At 35.1% G+C, this 24400-nt stretch overlaps 1 protein-coding gene across 3 annotated transcripts in view; it reads right to left on the bottom strand.

Annotated features, from left to right (window-relative positions):
* VPS13B (vacuolar protein sorting 13 homolog B) overlaps positions 1–24400 on the bottom strand; it is a 480656-nt gene that overhangs the window by 173757 nt on the left and 282499 nt on the right. For all 3 annotated transcript variants that reach the window (XM_086465731.1, XM_086465733.1, XM_086465732.1), the window contains exon 29: positions 18873–18984. In XM_086465731.1, the coding sequence (XP_086321857.1) occupies positions 18873–18984 (112 nt within the window). The remainder of the gene's footprint in view (positions 1–18872; positions 18985–24400) is intronic.

Genomic DNA, 24400 nt, shown 5'->3' with positions numbered 1-24400 from the left:
AAAGAAGGTGAAGAACTTCTGCAGTGCAGTTGTCTTCTAGAGCGGTATCTGGAACACAGTTTGAATGATCCTATGACAATAAGGTACGGCATGGTAAACTACAAATTAATTTCAGTCTCTCAAAAAAAAAGCGTAAAATGAAACAAAGTTGAAGTTTGCAGCTGCGCAGTTAGATGGCATCTGTTTAATTACCTTTGTAATTTTATTGTTTAAATTCCTCAGCAAAAATAACAGCATGAGCAAGTCTGAACTTTTAAAGACCAGTTTTTCATTTTTATACTGTTTAATGTTTAGACAGTTTGAGGAATCTCGTTATAGTTTTGAAGCATTCACCAAAATTCAGGGAGCATAGTATAAATATACAGTTGACAGATTGTATAAATGATAAGTATACACAATTCCAAAAGAAGGTCTGTATGATATTTTTGGATGCCAAATCTTTCCAGAAAAAACAAGCGGAATAGAGTTTCTCTAAATAGAGTCAGTGAGGAGAGAGCTTGAAGAGTTTAAGTGGGTGGAATGGAAGTCTGGGGTGGGGGTTAGCAAAAAAGCCAAAATACAACATAACCCAAAGACTTTTGTGCTTTTGTTTCATGGTAAAAATAATTTTATCTCAAAATTTAATGCTGTTCGGCAGTAAAAGGTTCCTTAATTTTGATTTTTCAAATATTTCATGTGTATTTGGTTTACCACATAGCTAAAGTAAATAATCTAGTGATTTTCCCATTGCTTTTATCCTATATTTTACTTTGTTTTAGTTGATTCACCTAGTTTAGTGGCACAATACATCAGTCTCTTCAGAAGTTCTATCAGTTCACCTGCAAATACCAAGGTTGAGTTTCACTGAACACAGTCTTCATATTTGATGCATGGAATTTCTTTAAATGGTGCGGTACAAGCTGGTACAATGGTACAAGCTAGAAGACATACTGTCTGCAGTGTGTTTGATAAGTTGACAGGATTTCTTTTCACTGTTGTGCCAGTATATTGAACTCATACCTGGATATCAATGAAATTCTATATGAAGTAGTACAGAATGTTAGAAACAAATAAATACCAGTTTTTCTTTTATATTAAACAATGTGTACTAATGCATATTTTCCTTCATCTAATGTTGTAATAGACAATGTTTATAGCATAGATAATACAACAAGAAACCATTCAAACAAATATTTAACTTTTCAAGTCAATTCACATTTGCCTTTGGCACTGATTAGTTTCTCAAGATGCCACCTGTATTTTCTTTTTCTTTTTGCAGAATGATTGTATTCATTCTCACAAGCTGGAACTATTTTTAAAATACTGTATATGATATTGTAAAATATGTCAATAATAAAGTCTTAAAAATTAATCTCCTTTAGTTTTTCTTTTTCTGAAGTCCTTGCACTGCTTTTTCCATTTACATATCACTAGGAAACTCTGCAGGTAGAAAACTCATTCCATATTCATTATTAAACATAACTAGCTTTTATGTTAAAATAAGTATTTTGTCTTCCTTAAAACCCCATTAAACTATTGTTAATGGCACTTCCAAATTCAACCTGAATCTATGTTTAACAAGATATATTGAAGGGGAGTTTACTTCTAAATATACTTTTGAACAGGGGAAAAACAACCAAAAAAAAGCAAATAAATGTCTTAATTTATTCTCAAGATTCTTAGGATTGCAAAAGGCAGAAATTATTCATAATCATACAGAAATAAGAGATATATTAAATAATGTATATTTCACATTTCCCCAGAGAATTAAAATTTATCTTGTGTGTACTGAAAGGAAATAAAACATTATGATCTGACTAGAAAGGCAGTATAGTTTCAAGCTTCCTCTAATAAGGTTGTAGAAGAAACCAGAGACACACAGACAAATCTGAGCATCCCACATGAACCATTCCCTGCAAAACAGAAAAAATGGACCTTTCATATACATTATGAGCTGTACAAGAGTAGCTGAATCTTTAGAGGTTTTTGTGTGTTTTAAGGCTATAATGATATGATTAAGGCATGCTACTTTGTTATTGAATATTCTCTTATATGGCTTGACCTTATCTACAGTATGGCTTTGTATCTCATTAGAAAATTTGGAATTCAGCAGAAATGTAGGGATTCACTTCATTTAAAATAGATTTAGACACAAAAACTACTGGAGGATCGTAAATTACTTAGGTTCAACCAGACCTCCCCCAGGTCACAGGTTACGGAAACTGTAGCTAGTTAGCCACTGCCAGTCTGTTGAAACCACACTGGTTCTTGCTTCTCCATTCTGAAATGCATAAATACACATTGTATGATTCTAATATTTAGATTTATCTAGATTTACCAGCATCAAAAGTAAGATTCAAGTTGCCTCAGGAATCACAGAATCACAGAATGTTAGGTGTTGGAAGGGACCTCAAAAGATCATCTAGTCCAAACCCCCTGCCAGAGCAGGACCACCTAGAGCAGATCACACAGGAACATGTCCAGGTGGGTTTTGAATGTCTCCAGAGAAGGAGACTCCACAACCTCTCTGGGCAGCCTGTTCCAGTGCTCTGTCACCCTCACAGTGAAAAAGGTTTTCTTTATGTTAATGTGGAACCTCCTGTGCTCCAGCTTGCACCTGTCGCCCCTTGTCCTATCATTGGACATTACCAAGAAGAGCCTGGCTCCATCCTCCTGAGACTTGCCCTTTACATATTTATAAACATTAATGAGGTCACCCCTCAGTCTCCTCCAAGCTCAAGAGACCCAGCTCCCTCAGCCTTTCATCATTAAGGGAGATATTCCACCCCCTTCATCACCTCTGTGGCTCTGCACTGGACTCTTCCAGCAGTTCCCTGTCCTTCTTGAACTGAGAAGCCCAGAAGATGGCCCTTTAATCCTGAACACAGGGCCAGGCTCAGAGTGTTGAGATGATCCTTTTGGAGAGGAACGTGGAAAATTAAGAGAGGTCAAGACAACTTTAGAGAAGGAAATAAAAATCATCACCTAAACATTGCAAAAAGCAAGTGACTGATTACCCAGCTGAGAAGCTTAAAAATTTCCTGTTAAAAACACAATTAGCCTACTTGAGGTTTTTTTCATGACGAAACAGTATTTTTTATATTCATTCTTTTCCCACTTTCCTCCTAATTTAGGTTGCAAATCAACTGGTTTCACAAGATATTGATGCATATGTGAACGTAAATTTTCTTTGATGATTGCCATGGTCTCCTTTTCAGACATCATGTGTCTACCGTATTGCATTTTCAGGCAAGGAATTTGGTGTACTCCCACTCTTCCCAGTCCTCCTCCTCCTTTAAAGATATTCTATCTCACTAAAATTAATTTTCCTGAAAGCACATCTTGAATATTTGTACCTGTAAGTCTGAACTTTTCCCTTCGTGATTTAAATTCAATTTTAATTCTTTTCTTCTGCTATGTCCTATATAATGAATATAGTCCTGAGTTCAGAGAGGTCAATGTAAAATCATCAGTGCCCACAGAATACCAAGGTTCTACCACTTTTTGTTTCCTGAGAGAATTACAGCTTCGAGTTCATACGCCTATGGACAGAAACTCTTGCTACACAGACAGAAGCTAACCAACAGGCAAGACCTCAGTTATATAGAAATTGATTCTTCCACTTCCATGTTTAGTTCTTTCTAGAGGAAATTTACTATCACTAAATGTTAATAAGCATTTCCAGTTCACTTAGTGTAAAGGCAGGCATGCTTATTTTAATTCTTAAAGGAATGAAGAGCTGAAAGGCAATTGTTCAAACTGGTGTTTCTCGTGTCGTCTTTTTATAAAATATTAGGACCTGAACAATCAAAGTGATGTTATAAACACACAGGACAAAACACAATTTATCTGGCAAGTTTACTCCTTTCTTTGCTTAGAGGATTCTTCTTGAACATAACGAAGTACACAGTGCCCTCAACTCCCTTGACTTTCAATATTCCTTATTGGATTTTTAGAGGTTTCTTGTCAACTGCTTGAGAACTGGATAAAGCATAGTCCCAAAAAATTCCAGCTTCCCTAAGATCTGTTACAGGGTTTTTTCCTCTCAGAAAAAGCTTTTGAACATCCATGTTTTCCATTATGAAAGTAAAATATCCTCCTGAACAAACCACTTCCCCACCAGCATTTCCCAGTTTGTTCCAGCTTTGCGGAGGAGTGAAGCAGAGGAAGGAACTGCTCCACTGCAGCATGCTTTGATCGTGGAGATTATGATACTACCTTTTGATGGTATTTCACGAGTTCTTTTAGGTAAAGCTTTTAGGTATGTTGTTAATAGAGTCCTCATCTCCTCTTTACCACACCATTTCTAGTCTTTCTCAAAGTATGACTAACGGAATCACATCTAGAAGTCAAGCACTTTCTCCTTGACTTACAACCATTAGAGAAAGTTTTCAAGAACTAACAACTTTGACAAAGGATGTAAACTTCCACAGAGAAATCTAGGAAGGCTTTCTAAAAGAAACAAGAGACTAAAGCTATTGAGAAGTATTTTGCACATCACTGAAAGGACTAATTTTTTTTTCCAAATATCTTTAATTAATTTAGTGAAACATCCAGAAGATGCGGAAGGATGCAGCAGAACTTGAAAAGAGATCTGCTTGAAAGGTCAGTTTATAAATGAAATTCTGGTACACAGATTCTCGCCTTAAACTCTGTTACAAAGCTATGAGTATAAGCCACATGTGTTGAGTCCCATTCTTACAGTCAATTTTAAACCCGCTAATTCATCCATGTTATTAAATACACTTACGGCAACTTAAATTTACAAATGGTTATTTCAGATTGAAGTGATTGTAGCTTTTTGTTTCTTCTATGATGAAAAATAAATTGGTAGCTTTTGTTTTAAAAACATACTACTGCTAAGTCTTAAACCAATATATTGAACTTTTTGAAAGTAAACTTTACATGCTCACAGATGCACCATTTTAAAAGGGTTATTTATGTAAAGGCTTTTTAACGTATTTACTATAAGCTTTAAAAGATGAAAAATAGAACAAGTGAAACCTATTTAGGAAATTGACCTCAAAACTTATCTTTAGGACAAAAGCATAGAATACATAAAAATTTTAGAGAACCAGAGAGACCAGGTAAAGCACATGACAAAACCAAGCAGAGCCCAAACTCAAGAGGATTCTCATTCCTTATAAACTGCTGCTAAGGCAACTTTTGGCAGCAGGAGACAGCATATTCTTAGAAACCTACATCCTGCCATAGGAAGCCACAGAATCACCATTTCTTTTGTAAACACTAAATATAAAACCTTCATGCCAAATTGGTTAAAGCTGAACAGCATGTACATAAAGCTTATTAGAGATGTTTTTTTAACAGAGGTTTTAAGTAAGCTTCACTTAAAGGGCAGTATCAGGCAAGAGTCATCCTCATCTACTCAAAATATCCCTGTGGATTCACAACATTGACCATGAAGACTACGGGTTCCAATGTCAGGTAGTTCAACTGACTCCATGAGGCACCCAGAACCTATAAATGGTGGTTGTTATGAAGAAAACTCGGAGTTTTTCCATCTGGAGCTAGTCAAAACCTGCAAGGACACTATATAGATACAAACACACACAAATACCCAGCTCACTACACTGCCTATTTGGGAAATGACAAATTCTATCATCTGTAGCAAGTTTGAGTCCAGTTTAGTAAATATAGCTGCTTAAATTCTTGATGAGCTGCAGCATCTGAAGAATACAATATGTAGATTTTTAAAATTATGTTTAGAAAGCAACTTCTACAACACTTGCAGTTACATAATATATCGGGCATTTTTTTTATTATGCCAAGAACATGGAAAATCAACCATTGAAAGCTGTCTGAAGGATAAAGTATATTGAAAGAGAGTCTGAACCAACACAGAGAATTGCATTCCTCTGAATTTTTCTCAAAAAAATATATATACCTACATATATACATCCAACCTTAAACCAGGAAACAGAAAAAATTCAGATTTGCGTTGCAGCTGGATTTGCTAATCTGCAAGTTTCTTCCTGTTCCTTGAAAAATTGTCACATACAAAGATTAAATAATACTATTCAATAGTTAAATAACTTTGGTTGTTAGGAAGCGTTCCAATCAGTTTCTATCCTGCAAGTACAGGATGTATCTATGTATAGATACTCCTATGTTGCATTTTTATCACCTCCACACCTGTTTATTTTTGATTGCTGGAGAATGTACACTATCATACCAGAAAAATGGAGTATCTTTGATTTATGCCAATCATTGACACTGAACTCGATGGAGATGCCTTATACTATCTCTGTATTTTATTACTCTCAACATGCACTTTTGTTAACCATTAACATACCAGTGCTAGCCATTGCCTTCTCACTGAAAAAAAATCCCTAACAACCAAAAGCAGAGGGCATGAAAAATGTTTTGAGAGGCTGAAGAATGCTACATTTATCTTTGCGTCCTAGAACTAATAATTTATGTCTTTAAGGATAAAAAAAATATCTTCTGAAATAGAACAAAATCACCATACATAACTTTTTAATCCGTTTTTTACTACAGCATAATCAGGTTCAATAGCAATATCGGGAGACAAAGTAGTATGCACAGTACGAGTTTAAACGTAAGAAACTTTTGACTGTACTTACAGTGTTTGAGCACTAAGCTAACTTGGTAAATCAGTAAGGGTGAAGAACCACACTCACTTAAACAATAGAATTTGAGTTGTTCAGGGTAACAGTAATAAGGATTTAATTTTGCCATGGGAGCTTTGAATAGTATCCCACATAGAAATGTGTTCAAATAACATGTAATCATTCTGTATATTTCTGATAATCCTTTCTGTTAAATAATTGAAAACCACAGTAGGAATACTTGAAAACATTAAATGGAAAAGAAAGACACTGGCAAACGGTTTTACAAAAGAAAGAAATCTTCTACCCAAAAAGTAGTTTAAGAACTGTGGTATGAATTTGTCATAGATAAAACCCTGCGAGGGACATCAGAAAACCCACAAATATTTATGGAATGAACCACAATCTGTATACAGAAGTTAACAAATGTCTCATTACAAATGGGGTACGGTTTTCCCAGTAACAGAAGCACACAACTTGCATTATATTTAACTTGAGATCCTGTTATAATTAAAAATACTACAAAGAAAAAAAGTCTTCATGTATTATTGGAAAATTATTTTCAACAAACAAAACATTTGTTGAAACCAAATCTGATGGAAATTATAACTACTCACAAAGCGTTAAGAAGAAAACTGTATAGAATAATAAGTTTTTTTAAGCTTTCCTGAATTATTTTAGAATAAATTATTTATCACAGCCAAGACTTTTGGATGTTAATTTTCATTACATAAGACAGAAAAGTAACCTTGATATGTGGATTCAATCATATATTTTAAGAATCAGCAAAGGAAACGCTGGGAAGAAACCGTAAGGAGTTTGTGTAAAACAGCTGATCATTACTTAAGTAACTTGTATTGGGGGACCACTCGTAACTCTTAAAATGGCATTAATTCCTAAGGACCAATTAATTACTTTCTCCCACATTAACAGAAGTCCAAACATCTCCCCTTGTTCCCTCCTGCTATTTTACAATAACAGGCAAAATATAAAGCTACTTGGTTAGAGAAAAAGAAGATTAAAGGGAGATAACTTGAAAGAAGAAATGTAAAAACTTAAATAATGTGGCTTTATAACATAAAACATACAATGCAACTCACATAAAAATAACTCTAGCTTTCAGATTTCCTTTTATTTTCCAGTTTTACAGCTTATCTGAAAAATTTTTCATTGCATTCAAGTTGCTGAGTATGTAAACTGTGAAAGGTATCCTGGGATTTTTAACTGGTATTTAATATCTTTTTTCTTTGTCTCTGTGCCTTTTTTTGTTTACCTTTTTAAACTGTTACAGCATGTTTAATAATGTTAATGCTGAATCTGAGAATTTTATTAAAATTCTTAGTTCATAGTGTCAGACCCTGTGCTGTGTTTCAAAAGCCTGAAGCATGATGGCAGATTAAGTTGATCTGAGCCCAGGCTGCTGCAATACTACCTTTTTCACTAAGGCTAATCCTTGTGTGCCTATATAGCAAATAGGCTCAGGGCAATGACCTGACTGAAAAAACCTGTCTGATGCCCCGCAAATTTTTTGAGGTCCTTCAGCCAGCCATACACAAGTACAACCAGCAACACCATACAGTTGCAAAGAGAAGTAGGTCTTAGAACAGCTTGAGTTTAGATTTGCAACCAAATTGGGCACAAACCTCATTGTCCAAAGAGGACCGTGGCTAAAACAACGTTAGAAATCAACATCACAGCCACCCCACTCTGGGCTGCTCCAAAGAAGCCCAGGGGCAGGTTTTACTCCTTTAGCCGCTTCACTGGGCATGGCTAGTTTGCACATCACTTGCTTTGGTGGGAGGGTGAAAGACTACTCTACTCAAAGAGCTCTTCAAACATCTGACATGTTTTCTGTCCACTGTAGTAAATCAAGAACTAACTTGGGGAAGATTTAACAATTTGAAAAATAATTTCAAATGGGAGGAAGGGCCATTATCAGAGTTAAGGGAAGCAAACAATTACAGAACCCGATTTCAGTGACGGAGGTGTATTTCAGTGCTGGTTGAGGAAAAACAGAGACATAAGATTTCTGAAGAGTTCAGTTAAAATGTGCAAAAGGGTTACAAAACAAAAAGGAGAAGAAATCACTCTTCCTAGGGACAAGATGACAGGAACTGCAATAATCTTAAGGTCTCAATAAAAAATGCTGAAACCTACGCACAAGTATTTATCATCTAAAAATTAGGAAATATCAAGGCAAGTAGTTAAAAATATTGAGCATTTCAGTACATAAAATGATAATGGAATATAATAAAAAGTTTAAAAGGATTAAAACTAACCAAAATTCAAACAATTTTTATTTGATTTCTTTGATCTACTCTAGGTGGTCCTGCTTTGGCAGGGGTGTTGGACTAGATGATCTTTCAAGGTCCCTTCCATCCCCTAACATTCTGTAATTTTGTGATTTTATTTTGATTGGATTCACTGTAATAGGCTTCATCACAGTGGAATTGCAGTTTTTTGGAAAAAAGGAAATAGAAAAAACCTATGTTAAACAGCAGCTCAAACCAGCACAAACATAGGAAATCCTAATCTCTCCTCCACTCAGTCACCATAAACATATTACAGATTTCAAAACTGAAGTTGTGTGAACTTCACGTGTCAAACTCCATATATACCACGAAGCAAATACTCATTAGCTGTGTTAAAACAGTATTTTACACAGCAAAAAATATCAGAAGACCAAGGAAACTGAGTTCAGGCTGCCAACATATCTTTAACTTAGCCTTGACTTTGCAGAACATACGGTAGTTAAGATCACCCACAGCTGAGAAACCTTTTTATAGAACAAAGTGTAGCGCACTAGCACAACAGAGAAAGCAATGCCCTTGTGAAAGTTTTACTTTACAACTGCTATTTACTTCTGACCTTAAGCTGTTAAATGATGGCATCTTTATTAAATAGTCAAAGAAATGGAATCCATGCCACAATACATCATATAAAATATGGCATTGAACACTTCGTAGGCTCCTTTCTTGAAGAGATGTTTCTCTCATGCCTGTCTCCCAAGTTCACAGCTAAACTGTGCAACCTGAGAATTTCACGACCTGAACCCATAGGCCAGTTTAAACGGAGTCTGAAAATCTATTTCCATTTTAGTTCTAAATTACACACAGGTGTTAGAATGAGCTATACATGGATAATGAAACAATCATAACCACACTGTAAACTCATAAGCTTTACCAGAAAAACTAAATGTGGTTGCCCTAAGCACTGAGATCTTCACTCTACTGCAACTCCTTCACTGCTAAGCAAACGGACCAGAGTGAGGCAAACAGCCAAAACAAGGCTTGAACATGGAGCATGAGGTTGTTATCATCACATTTGCCCACCAAAGTGTGTGCGCTAGCCAGGCATTGATCTGGAACTGGTACATGAGGCCAGGGGAGAACATTGCATTGCCCTGCACTGCTAAAGAACGGGCACCTCCACAAGGCACCCAAGCTCAGAGTGGTGCTCCTCACCATGCCTTGACACTGGAGGCCCTCTCAAACACGTGAGCAAGCTCCCATGATCTTCCAGGTCAAACTTGAAGGAATCTAAGAGATCTATGAAGTTGCTCTTTGAAATCTCTGCCTGCCCCTACAACATGTCTCTTGGGCACATATCTGTGAATCTCCATAAAATTAATTTAATTCCTCCTCCCCGCTCCTCCTCATGAAGGGCTGGGATGCTGCTAGGGTGAAGAACACATTTGTGCATATACCTCAGCCAAGACAGAAGCAGTGCGCCCAACTGAAAGGAAGGAAGAACTTTGCAGACAGCATGCATATTAAGTTCTCAAAACAAAGTTGAATATAACAATAAATCATTGAGGAGGGATGTTATTTTTAATATTAAAATCTCTTTTTTAATACACACATTGTTTGAGAGTTACTAGGAGACTTCAAAAATAACTGTTTGAATGAATTGGCTATTCTTTTGAATTCATTCTTTATTGACATTCACTTGACTTTTTTTTTTCCTGACATATTTAATAACGTTTCCAAAAGAGCTGCCCTGATTAACAACAAATGGATGCTTAAATGATACAATAATGCCAGTGCTCTTTGATAGGAATGTTTCTATAAAGCATATTTCAATTTGCTTTCTATGAGGAACTGCACAAAGAAATGCAAAATTACTGTAAGAATCACATTCAGTGCTACTAAATGAAAAGGAAAATACAAAGTGGGTATGTGTATTGAGCACACAGTGATTAAACTGATGAATTAAAGAGAAAAATAGTGGTAGATATGCTTTCCTTACTATGAAATTTATTTTATTTTGACTATCACATTATAAGGAAAAGAAATGCGTTTCAAATATATGTATTCAGGCAAATTAGTTATATACTATTGCAGATTCCAGTAAAACTCACAATTAAAGAAATTTCAAGTAAAAATACGATCGACAGTTAAAGTTGAATATTTTAAAAGCTGAATCCCGAATATAAATTTAGCTTTGAATAGCTTCTGGCATTAGATAATTAACAAGCTACATTTCTGAACTAAATGGGCAGTTCCAGCTGTTACTTTACAATTAGTTTCCACTGAGGGTTTTAAATTAATAACTGCTGCAATAGCCTCAAACATGCCAATGTTAATTAGGAATGGTGTTTCCATGTAATGCTATCCATATATATGAATATTTTACTGGGCGAAAGGTCTAAGTAGACTTCTTTTTTTTTTTGCTCTCTACTAAAGATAGAAGAAGAGAGAAATGTAAAGCAGGAAAAGACTTTCTTTCTAAGCCCTATTCCAGACAGAGATGTAGGATTCTTATGGAAGATAAAGACAACTTTCCTAAGGTCCTTAGGCTAAAAAAGTATGGGTTCAAGTACAATAGCAAAGGATAGTATGTAGAACTTGATATTTAATACAAATATTTTGATTTAAAAGCCAATTCAACAATTAATAGAGCTAAAAAGTATTAAATGCAAAAAAATTTAAGATTGGATATGCAAATCAAATGTAGAGGGAATCCTGTTTAAAAAAATAAAAAGACATATCTTGAGGAATAAAAACATCCTGGTCTGAAATCTGAAAATGAGCAAATAAATTACAGGAACAAGTTTAAAATATTCACTGTTACAATATTTTTGCCTTAATACAGGAAGCAAAGAACTGAATTTGGTGCTAGTGTAACCCTGTTTCACAATTTCTATGCAATAAAAGAAATACCTCTCCTTGAAACAGTATGATTTTTTTTTTACTAGAAGTTATTTTCCTACATAACATTACCTCTGCAGTTTTAATCATTTTGAAATTAAAGAAAAACTGCAACAGAGATTTTACAATGTACCGTAACTTTCACTTTTTCTTATTCCCTGTGGTACATATGCACATTTTAATAAGCTGCTCACATTTCCATCAAAAACTACATATGCATACATTTTTTCACCGATTATCTTTGTTGCCTTTATTCAAAGAAAAATAAAGAAACTCAGGTCAGCATTAGCTAATTCCTTGCTTGCCTACCAAATAACCTTCAATGAAGTATTCAAAAGAAAATAAAGTAAAATGGAAAATAAGTTTTATTAGAATCTTCACAAAATAATAAACTCTTAAAAGGAATTTATTCATATTAGGTCCACATCCTGGGAAACATTCAGTTATCTGAATACTAAACTTGTATAAAAAAATTTTTTTTTTAACTGTTAGTTGGTCTGAAAAGGAAAACATCAAGAATTAACATTTTGGTCATAATACAGTTATAGGAAATCCAGGCTTTTTGTAACAATAATTTAAATGTATAGTTTTTTTAATATAAACATGTCCAACAGCAATTTAATACTGAACAAAAAAATATTTCTGAAGAGACCATGCTTATAGATGTGGGTGCTGTTGAAAAGTTTTGAAAAGCGTTTGATTTTCCAAACCACATTTGAAAGAAAAAACAGATTTCCACATAGTCTGCTGGCTATGTATGTGCTTCTTGCATAAACTCCTTCCATCATTCTTTCCTTCCCCACACTCCAGCACTATCAGCACAGACACACAAAATTGTTTATTACTCCTTTTTTCACTGAAGGACTTTTGTTAACCAATTATGGGCATTACCCGATTATTACAAGCATGTTCTAGATAAAGCTCCTTGAAATAAAGACAAATAGCAGACATTTTATAAGAAAAATTACATCGTTTTGTTATTTGTATATGTTTGAGAGTTAAAAAACCGTGGAAAACAGTAAACTACAAAAATGAAAAACGTAGTAGATTAGATACAGTTGTGATTAAAAAGTCTTCTATTGATGACAATTTTTAAGGAAAATTAAGTAATTTACAGCTACCTTTTCATGATTAAACTCTTTATATATAATTTTGTTGGGGGAGGCAGGGGGGAGGTAGTGGTGTTTAAAGAATTTCCATTTACATTCACAAATTGAAAACAGTCTAAGGACAGCTTTATGCTTTGATCTGTGAAAGATCTACACATGAAAATGACCACGGAACATTTAGACCTGGAGTATTAAGCTTTGATGTATGACATGAATGAAACCCTTGGATCTCAAAAATGATGAATCCAGAGCATTAGACAACAATTAGATTCTGTACTGGCCAAGCTGAGGAAAGCTTGTGACTGTGTTCACCAACTTCCAGAATTCTATAGTTTAGCAATATTTTTCCCAGATTTTATAAGCAAGGCCTTTTCAAAATAGCCTCCAAACAGTCTGTATTCGCTGTGCTCTTTGTCAGCCATTTCATTTTTGTATTAACAATATTTTACCTGAAAATTATTTTACTCTTATCTGTTCACGAATACTCCCTAAAATTCTATAAGTTAATGTTTCACATGAGAGTTTGCTAAAAACAACCATGTTGGGGATGATTGCCAATTATCTATACAATTGAGCAGGCAGTTTGCACAGTATTTGGTATAATAGGGCTCTTATCCTAATACAGAAGTAAAACTAAATGTCTTCTCAATTTCATCTCTGTGCTGCTTCATATTTAAGCAGAGCCATGTGTCTACTTCCTCTCATTTTTCAGTCAGAGAAACAGAATTGCTGGGTCTTGTGATGAAGTTTTCTCAGCCATTGTCCTATTGATATTGATACTCAGTTCTGCTCATAGCTTAGCACAACTAGTGCTATTTTTTGTTATAGACCCCCAACATATACAATTTCTTTTTTTTTTTTGAGTCCTTCTTATGCCACGTTTCTACTAACTAAAAGCGTTCAAAGATTTCAACTATGCTTGGCTTAATTGCACGGTTTTATATACAGGAAAATACTGTTGTAACCTAAAAAAGTGACAAAATGATCTCACAGAATCTGAGGTAATTGGGCAGAAAACTGTTTGTGACATGACTACAGATACATTTGATTAGTTCCACTTCTTTAAAGCAATATAATTTATTCATGCTAATATTCTACATTAGCCACTTCTAGTAAAAGAGAAAGAACTAAGGAAATGACAAAGGGAAAACATATGAAGATGCACAAAGAAGGAAATGTAGCTTTTCAAGCTACCCCAGGAGATGCTATGCTGTTTGCTGCAGCCATCTCCATACATGGAAAGGGATCTTCTGGCCTGGTGCCCTCAGAATTGCTTTATATCTATCAAAAGTCTGTTCTTTTTACAAGTGATTATCAAACAGATCTAAATAATCTGCTAGGTTGTTGTCTGGAGAAAGACGAGCAACCTGATCTAAATTGCTTTGAGTAGGAGGCTGGACCACATGAACTAGAGAAGTCCCTTGCAACTGAAATTATTCCATGATTCTATGCTTCCCTTGGATTTTTGTAACAGAATCTGCCACATAACTGCTTTTAACACTCTCCACATAAAAACATATATTTGGGGTTTGAGAGAAGTGCTCAATGCTAACAAGAATCTTAACTATGTCCTCCAAAGCAAACAAAGCATTGCTACAAATACCACAACTGCTAAAAGTCTCTGTGTAGTTGGCATACAGTTAAGTTCTTCATTTCATTACACTAACACTGGAGCAGAAGCATACCTTTGCTGTTAGGTACCAAAGAATCTATAGATGAGCAAGTTCTATGAAGATCTTGAGAGGAAAAAAACTTCAGTTGGAATTTCTATCTTACTAGACACTAGAGAGTGAGCCCAGGATGGAGAAATGCGGTTCTTTGCCTCCAAAGGGATGCTTTTTTTTTTCCTGTAGGTACAGCATTTATAAAATTTCCCTCCAAGATATTTTCTCTGATACCAAGTAACTGGCTGACTTTCACTTCATCAGGGCATCAACATGATTACCATATCTCAGCGCTCTTCCTCCCCAAAACTGCTAGACTTTTTTCTGTTTCGCCAAATGTATTTGATCATTCATTTGGCCACTTCAAAAGTTGTAACATACACAGCGTGTTCACACAAGCCAAGAAATGACCACATCATCTTCTTTTTCTGCAGCCTGCTGAGTTGTCTCCAAGCAGCAGGCCCCCTAGTCCCAAGTTTAATATGACCAAGTAGTTAAAACCCACAAAAACGTGGTTCTCTCCTTCACTGCTTAGCAGAAACTTCACTTAGTCTATCTGACTCCTCCACAGTTTTAATTAACTGCTCCTCCCTCTCTTCAGCCAGGCTAGGCAGCTGTCTCACCTGCATCCTTACCCAAAATCTCCTTTATTCTGCTCCCCGTCCCTGTCCCAAGGCCTTCTGGTATCTACAAGAATTCTGCTCCACAGAACTGGCAGTTTCTTGATGGGAACATACAATTCTGGCCATATTTGTTGAAGACAAATACACTTAGCTGAGGTTTAAGAACCAAAAATTCATGAGAAATCATTAAAACAAACCAACTCCTAGGATTTAGTAGGGAAGAAAAAAAAAAAACGAAAAGGAGAAATTGTCTCTTGCTGTGACCAGCTAAAAATGTGTCACTGTACTTCCCTTCAGGAGCCCTATATTTGCTGTTACGGTATATGCATCTTTGTTTACTACATGTATTAACAGTTTAAACTAAATTAGCCCATTTTCTACTACAGGAAATAGTTATTTTTAGACCAATTTTTATATGGTACAAGGAAACTGAAGTTACTATGTCAATACATTTCTTTCCAACTTCCAATAATCACCTGAAAAAATATTTGTGCCCAAACTTTACTTTTCCAACATTCTATTTTCAATTTAGTTCTCTCTCCAAGTTAAGCAAGTAAGCTATTTTTCCTAAGACACAGGTGGAGTCACTTCAACTCACAGGCCAGAAGTGGCCCAGTTTCTATAGTTTGACCTGTAGCCATACCAGATTCACCTTTCATGCACTGGCATTTTGTTAATGAAATATAAGCACATTCAGTTTTTCATGTATGAATTTATGGGACAAATTCAAAAGATATTTGGAAATTCTGTTCAGCCTTTAGCCATTAAAAAGTTTCTCAGCCCTTCCTAAAAGAACAGTTTCTAAATGAGAAGCAAAAATTCTTCTTTCTCATGAAACACTACAAAAGTGACATTAATTGCATGTGGTTGTAGTTCAGACCTAAACAGAAGACTGTTTAAACCAAAGTGACACTGCAAATTAAGTTTGCATGCCCACACCAGAAACAGTGTAAAGACAGCGGGTCAGACACTGATTTATTTTCTTTTATTCTATTAAAAGCAGCAGCAGCAAATTAGAGGAGAAGAGAGGCTGGAAAAAGACAGAAGATGACATGTTGGAATTATTAGAATGCTGTAGCAGCTAATTATTCAGTAATCAACAGGCTGCTGTAATTTTTTATTTTAGTCTCCCTTAAGCTCGATATTGTACTACTTGTACCTCTGTTGATATTTACTAAGAAATCTTTCACCAAAATACATGACTTACACATTGTGCGGGTTTGCTCGTTCTACTACTTGATTTTTAAGCATTCTGTATTAGTTCCAGCTACACATTTTTGCTGTCTAGTACCATCTACCGTGGGCAGGTTAAAAAAGACAAATACTCGTATTTGGAGAAACAAATACTAACATCAGGCCTATGTGCTAAAAATATCCCACTGTTTGGTTTTTTTTTTCCCTTGAATACAGACTGTGTGTCCTGCCCTAACAATAAAAAACCCTTTGTATTATCTTATTTCCAGAGAAAAATTGACAAATGTTGAACTTACCTCCACTCACAACTCCACTGCTCTAATGGCAGTGACTGTCATGTAAGAAAATGAATAGCTATCTTCAACCATGCTTCTGTAACTACAGTGTGTTCTGGATCAAAGAATGTGTAATTGGAAAATGCATCTACTTCAACTCCAAACTGGAATCTTAATATTTTTAATTAAAAAATATTGATGTATATTGCTCGAATGTGTTGAAGCTTGCTTAAATGATCAAAACAGTAACCCTCCTTCCCAAACAAAAAGACCACCCACTACCAACTTCAATATTGTCTCATAAAGCTCTGCGAAGTAACTTGACACTCTGCCCTGATGTATTTTAAAAACATTAAAGCTAGTATAATTGGATGATTAAAGTAACAAAGATAAGACTGAGTCATTTGACAGCTGCTCAGAAATTAGAAGAATTGTCACTGAAGCAGTTAGAGGAAATTACTGAAAATGGCATCCATTTCTCAGAAAAAGTCACAGGAAGCATGCTGTTGTGAGACTGGTCACAAAGAAGCCAGTAACAGTCAGATGAGAGATGTCTGTGGCCCAGTGCTTACTTCTACCTTACCTATTTGGTGCCTTATTTCTAAAGGAGGACTGCAGCATATTATAACTGTACAAAAATATGAAAAATAAATACACACTGCGCAATTTCAGTCTGGAACATTTATGTATATAATGCCCTGAGACCCATAACGCAAAAGGGCATCAGAACCTTTAAGCAATTGAGTGACTTCTGGTTTGAAAAGCACAGAATTTCTGCATTTCAGGTAAAGCCACAGATGCAAAAATATCAGACTTAAAAATGTAAACTGTCATAGCTTCACTGATTTTAGATATAAATCACATCCCTCCTGTTGCTTACTCACTGATCTGTAACATGCATACAAGGAACACTGTACAGTTCCCCTAGGTGACAGGAACAACCTTATGGAAGCTGGAACTTGCAGATTCCACTCTACGATAGGGGATTTTTCTGGGAAATTTTTGATTGCTGTGAGAAGAAAAGTGGAACCTACATTTGATTCTGTAACTCTCAAAGCAGCTACCAGATGGGAGTCTCCTCCGGCAGAGAGGGCAAAAGCAGGAAGAGACTGTACAAGTGATGGGAAGATCTTTTATATGTGGGCACATTGAGAGTTGGATCACGCCCTGCCACCCAAAGCTGTTGCTGGTACCAGGCTGTAAGATTTCTTCCACGAAAACTCCATAATACAATAGATACAATGATCATTTAAAAAAAAAAAAAAAAAAAAAAAAAAAAAAGGATAAACTACTGTAATCAAACATACAAGCAAAACCACTAATTTAAGTATTTCCACACGGAAATATGAAGAAAAAGAGTCTCTCACAACTTCTAAGTGATCAGAAGAGAAACTGCGGATATTTCATGGTCTCCTAAAAATCCTAGCCTTGACAAAAAGTAAAACTTGCTGTCATTTTCTAGGCAGTAAATGTTTTACTGCTGGGAAAAGATTTTGATATTCGTAATTTCTATTGAAGAGCACTATGAAGTAGTTAAAAATATTGCCACATCTGAAAAACAGACCAACGGGAAGTCTAAGACACTTGTTCATCTGTATTTCTGTGACTTTTCTCACTTGGTATTATTTGCAACCATACTTTCATGTCTGGCAACAGTGCCAACTCTACTAAGGATCATATACTACTTTTATCATGCTGATTACATATGTTCACCAGTTTTGCTGCCTATATATGATTAGTGTGGTTTGCACATACTTAGTGACACAATCCAGAGCATGACATTTTCACGGAAAATGTGTTTACTGCAAAAGAGCTCCTCAGAAGTTTGCGTTCCTTTCAGCTTTGATCTACATGACATTAAGAATCCAACAGTTTGAATATATGTTTACCATTTAGATTATTAAGATCTATCTCCTTCACTCTATATGGCTACTGAGCACTTTGGTAGTCACAAAAAATTTCCTTTTCTCTTAGGTGAACCTAGTAGTAGCTGAATAAAAGAAAGCCTCTTAAAACGTTCTCATCTGTGAGCTTAAGCTTCGTAATGACTTGACATTTAAATTCTGTTATTCATCAGCACTTCACAGAAGAACTTGATTTGTCTAAATGGATTTGAAAGCCCACAAGTGAAGAAAATCAGAAAAACCTGGTTTTGAATATCAAAAGATTGTATGTGAAAAGTATTTTTACAGGCTGCACGTACTCGTTTTATTGATCAATTAACTTCTCCCAAAATGAATTTTTCTGAGACCATATATGAAAACCCAAACCCCTCCCACAGCACTTACTGATAAATGTCTTTTCTGAGCACAGCTCTACTAAGAGGGTTGTCAGCCTGAGGAGCCATAGACACAGATCCAATCTTGAGAACCAAAGTGTCTTCTTTAATTGCTGGATTAGCTGTAGTTAGGAGAAGAGAAAATACATGTTTGATTATAAGTCAAATGCACGTAACAGAAACACTGAAAAACAATTTCTTAAAAAAATCTAAATAAGGATGTCTGCTAAGGATTCAGTTCTGCTCAGGAGCAAAGCACTAATGCAAAAAAAACCCCATAAAACCAACAGCACTGTTGTGATACATAAAAACCAAAACTATAGTGAATTACCCTCACAGAGTTTTATCACGCAACTAAATCCAGGCCTGTGACTTCTTATTTTCTCTGATGCTTTTTTATTTCAATTTATTTTGTCCAAAATGACATTGAACCCACAGACTTCTCTGTGATCTGTCCGTTTCTCCAATAATTATCTGCTGAAATACCAGCATGTACAGCACTCCGAAGCATGCACCCCTTTTTTAAAATGGGCCTACGTCCTTTAGATATAAAACACTGCAGGATATTGCAATGTAACCATCCTAGTAGCATTTGGTATGGGTTGCACACACACAAAAAAGTCCAAACGCCAGGACTGAAACAAGAGAATCTGAAATCTGCCACATACACAAAGAACAAGATGTAGTACTCGACAGTAAATTCCACATCAATAACAAAATTACTCCAAGAAAAATCTCTGCTTTCCACTTCATATCCATCATATTCAAATTTCAGCCACATGTACAAATTCTTAGTTTTAAAAGCAGTGGTCATACTAGATAGAAAACCAAAGTTCTGCCTAGAAAAAAAATAGCACCACATTTCTTGTAGGAAACTAACTCTGTGAAGTTTCCTTACAGGACAAGACTGAGTCTACTGCACCTCCTTCTCAGACATACACAAAGCATTTTGGATAAGGTTCTGCCTAGAAGACTTCATAGTAACTAGGAAGCTCCTGAGAACACATGATGCAAGCTCAAAGAGTTCAAGGGAATTCTAAAGGACTCTCACATATGAGTACTGAGAACAAAATGATAGTAGCAGAACAGAGTTTAAGTATTTTACTGAAGACTGAAATGCTTGGTGTGGCAAGAACCAGTAAAATTGACAAGCTTCAAAAATGGCTTCTCCAGAACCATTAATGTCTTAGTCAATAAGACACCAGGCTTTGCAGCTACATACATTAATATACACATGCATATGTATATTTCTAAACAGATAAAAGAAATCACAGAATTCACAGAAATTCTAATATGATATTTTGAAACAATTGTAGGGAATATCACAGTAGATACGCAGCAGAGTGGTAACACAAGTTGTTACACGCGACTAAATCAGAACACAAGCGGTTTACTTAAAAGAACCTCATTTACTTAAAAAGCAAAGTCAAGTCCTTTAGTCCCCAAAGCACAGCAAAACCAATTACAGATAGTTTGGTTGCCAGAACTAAAGTAGAAAATTTAAGATGACAACAAAATCCTGTTTGTTTCTAAAACAGAAACTGTATTTTCAACTTTTAGATCAAAAAATGAGTGAGGCACTGTACTAAGCATTAGAATTCCTACCACTGTACACTTAATTGTTTGGTATATTTTTCTGATACTCACATAAGAAAAAGGAGTAAAGGTATTAAATATACTTGAGATTGTAATTTCAACTTAAGTAGGTGCCTTATTCTGAGAAGTGGTTCTTAAAATACATCTTAGGCTAAGAATTTTAATTTGTCTTTGACACTTAGCAAGGCAAAATAAACACAGGACTACTCATCAGAGTCTGTATTATGTAAGTGTTTTAGGATTTTTTTTTTCAAGGCTGGGCACAGTTCTTTTCTGCACAGTTTCCTGTAGGTCAAGAAATTAAGTCAATCTTAAACCAGAAAGAATTACAGGCATTAATATTTTCAGCTGCTCACTAATGAGTGGTAATCTGACTCATGATTTAGGACAATGAATTCTTATCTCCATGCATTAATTCATGAATTGCCCCATTAGCTTTTCAAAATATGGGAATAATGTATAAACAGAATCACAGTCACTACAAATATTTAATAATTTGAGGGGGAAAAATGTCTACACTACAGAATATAAGTACAATCTAGGAAAAAATTATAGACCCAAGTGTAATAATGATGTTAATAATCTGACTTGGTTTTACTCACGCATCTTAGTCTTCTTTTTGCTGAGCTAAACACGTTACGCTCTTTTAATCCTTCCTTGTAAGGCTGTTTCTCCAGCACTTGATTAACATTTGTGGTGCTTTCCAGCACCCTCTCCACTTTTATCAATATGCATTTTTATAATAGAAAGCAAATTGGACATGATATTCCATCATCTGCCACATGCAGAAGTATAGCTACCTCCCTTATTTCTTTTCATGAAGTCTACTGTGACCCTTAAGCTTTTTTCAGCCACTGTTTCTCAGGATAATCTTTTCAGTTCTGAAGATACAGTCTGCATAAATTGTTTCCTTGATATATAACTTTAGCTTTAGAAGATTTTGTGTATTTTCTACAAGCAATGATGCAAGCACAGTGATCCTGATGCATTGCCTATAGAGCCTTTAACATAATTTTTCTCAGGAAATTCTTTGCAACATATGTTGATGCTAGCAGCCATGGGTTTTTATTAACTTTCAGATTATTAAATACCAATTTCACGTATTATTCCCAATTAACAACTTTTCCTTTAGACTTCAAGTTAGTAATTTTTAAGTCATTTAACATTTCCACAGATATCGTATAGGGATGTATACAGATTAGAATACCATGAGACAAAGTGTCAAACTCCTTACAAAAGTCTAAGCATATCAAATCTTTGCAAACATTTTATCAACTAAGAATTGAAACCATAATGAAGAATGGAAATCAGATGTGTTTAACAAGACTATATTTCCATAAACCCATATTCATTATTGTGTAACAAATACGTAATTCTTTACTAACAGAATCATATAATAGATTTTTTCCTTTATGTTGTCTGAGGGAGAGCAATAAAACTACCTGTCTTAATTTTATTTGAACATTACATTTTTCATTTTACTACACATACCTTCAGCTGTCTAAAACCTGTTCTTCCAAGGTGTGTTAAAAATTAGCCTCAGAAGAAGATCCCTGAGCACAAGTTACTCAGTCTGACTGATTTGAAACTGTTTAACAGTAAGCAAGAGGATGTTACAGACCATATGTTACGACAGACTTCAAAGTAAAGTCATGCTCATGTGACAAGAATATATCACTCCTACAAATGAAGGACATACGTTTATCCAGTATGCTGCCTTTTCTTTTTCACTGTCAAGAAATTTATCACATCCTTTCTAGTGATTCCTGATATTTTGTTCCTAGTGCATACTAAAAAATGTTCCTATTGTCCTCAAACCAGCCAGATGTGGATTTTCCCTGTCTTTACCACTTACCAGTTTTTCGCAACTTACAATTTTTATTTATAGTGTTCTGCTATGCAGTAATTCTTGTTTCTATTTGTTATATATTGCTTTTATATATTTAGGTGTCTTTATTTCATCACTAAGTAAGTGTGGGCTGTTGGCCAGAGCTTGAAACACCACTTGATATATTAACAAATCAAACTCTGAGGGAAAGCAGCATTGCTTATTGCTTAGGCTAGAATGCTGCCCTCACATCCACCACAAAAGGAAATGCTAAGCTGGTGCTGCTGCAAAACCCATGAAACTAAAATGTTAAAAAATTGTGTGGGTGTATTCATGCATGTGTGTATGTAAATTCCTCAGGAGAAAAAACATGATTTTGATTATTTCATAGTATTTATGTACCACAGTTCATTGTGCAAGTTTGGTTTTGGACTGCATGAATAAAGAAGAGGTTTGCTTTTTTTTTTTCAACTCTACTTATAAAGTCACAATAATATGTGTTTTTCGAGGGGAGGATAGTTTTGGTACCTATCACCAGGTACAAGGTACAAACAGCAGACGATTGACTAGAAGAGAAACAGAGGTCATTGTTTTTCTACTCTTTACTGAAGGGATCCCAACTCGAAAAATGCAAATCTTATTTGATTAAAAAAACTTTCTTAATCAATAAACGATGAATAAGATCTTATTGGGGCATATCTCCACAATATATAACATTTTTCTGAACTAGCACACCAGCAATGTGGGTCATACTCCTCATTATTTTTCCTAATTTTTATTGTTCTTGAGAACAAAAAGCAGAGGAAGAGAGAAGCAATTTATTTCACATTCAGAAACAGATGAGAGTTTGGGAAGATCTGGGGTGAAAGAAAAAATGAAAGGAGAATGGTACTGATTTTCACAGTGATGATATTTTAAAATTTTCCAGTGGAAGAGGTTAGCTGGCTTTCTTATTAATTTACTAAAGCTAATCTTTAGCATTATTCTTTAAAAGCACACATAGATTTTCTTCCTACATCCAGGCTTAACCATTGCAATTCTGTTCTTTGGATGCATTTTCAAGCAAAGGATAGCAATAAGACAAAATTCTTAAAAACCTCATTTTAATAAAGTATACAGCTACAGAGCTACAAAACCCAGACTTTTAAAAAAAGACTTCCCTGACAGCATGCCCTAGAATTCCCTTCCAACTAAAATCGTAATTCTTTCTTGCCAACACAGCCAGCCTAATTTTATCTTCCCATGTTTTCAGCATTCCCAGTTGGAAAATTGTAGAGGATGCTGGCAAAAAAATGATTTATGTAAATTCTCACTGTCTGCACTTCTTGCAACTAGGTTATGAGAAAAATCTGAAGACTATACTCTTAGGATTATGTAGTGTGCAATCGTATATAATGGTAAAAAAACCCCCCATACCTATAGGACTTACGTAAACATATGATGACACCAGTAAAACACTTTTTCCTCCTTTTTTTTTTTTTTTTTAAAATCTCTAGAAGAATTGTTGGTAATGGAAGTGATTGCATTCCTGCTAGCTGTTACAAGGCACAGTTTTAACATCAGCACCTCTTTATTTATATATAAAGATTGTAACAGGGATGTAAATATATTTTATGTGTGAAGGTAAAACAATTTCTTACAGAAAAGAAGTATTAGCCATAGATCAAATGGCCACTTAGTGTTGTTTCAAAGAAAGCTTACACTCTACACACCTCTGTAAATACCTGAAAGCCTCTTACCTAAAAGTCTGAATAGCTTCAACTAAGACTTATTCAATAAATGATAAACCATATCATCTGTTCGGCATCAATCACAAGGTACATTTTAATAATGTTCTCTAAACGGAAATAGACTATCTACCTGCTTCTCTATTGCATGGTTTTCTAGGTGCCAATTTCCACAAGAGCTAAGGCTCTCTGCTTATGCTCCATCGCTGGAACAAGTATCTATGGAAGACTGAACTGGTACCAGTGTATAAGAGCTGACACAAGAATCATTGCAGAACCGTAAGTTCTCTTTCCACAATTCTTGACTATTTTTTTTTAATAATCACATTTTAAATGCAAACTCTATAGGTATTGAGAAAGCAAAGATCAAGTAAACACCTAAAAAAA

Source organism: Leptosomus discolor, chromosome 5 (genome assembly GCF_034619465.1).
Source record: "Leptosomus discolor isolate bLepDis1 chromosome 5, bLepDis1.hap2, whole genome shotgun sequence".
In the NCBI taxonomy this organism is placed as follows: Eukaryota; Metazoa; Chordata; class Aves; order Leptosomiformes; family Leptosomidae; genus Leptosomus; species Leptosomus discolor.
This window is presented reverse-complemented; position numbering and strand designations above follow the sequence as displayed.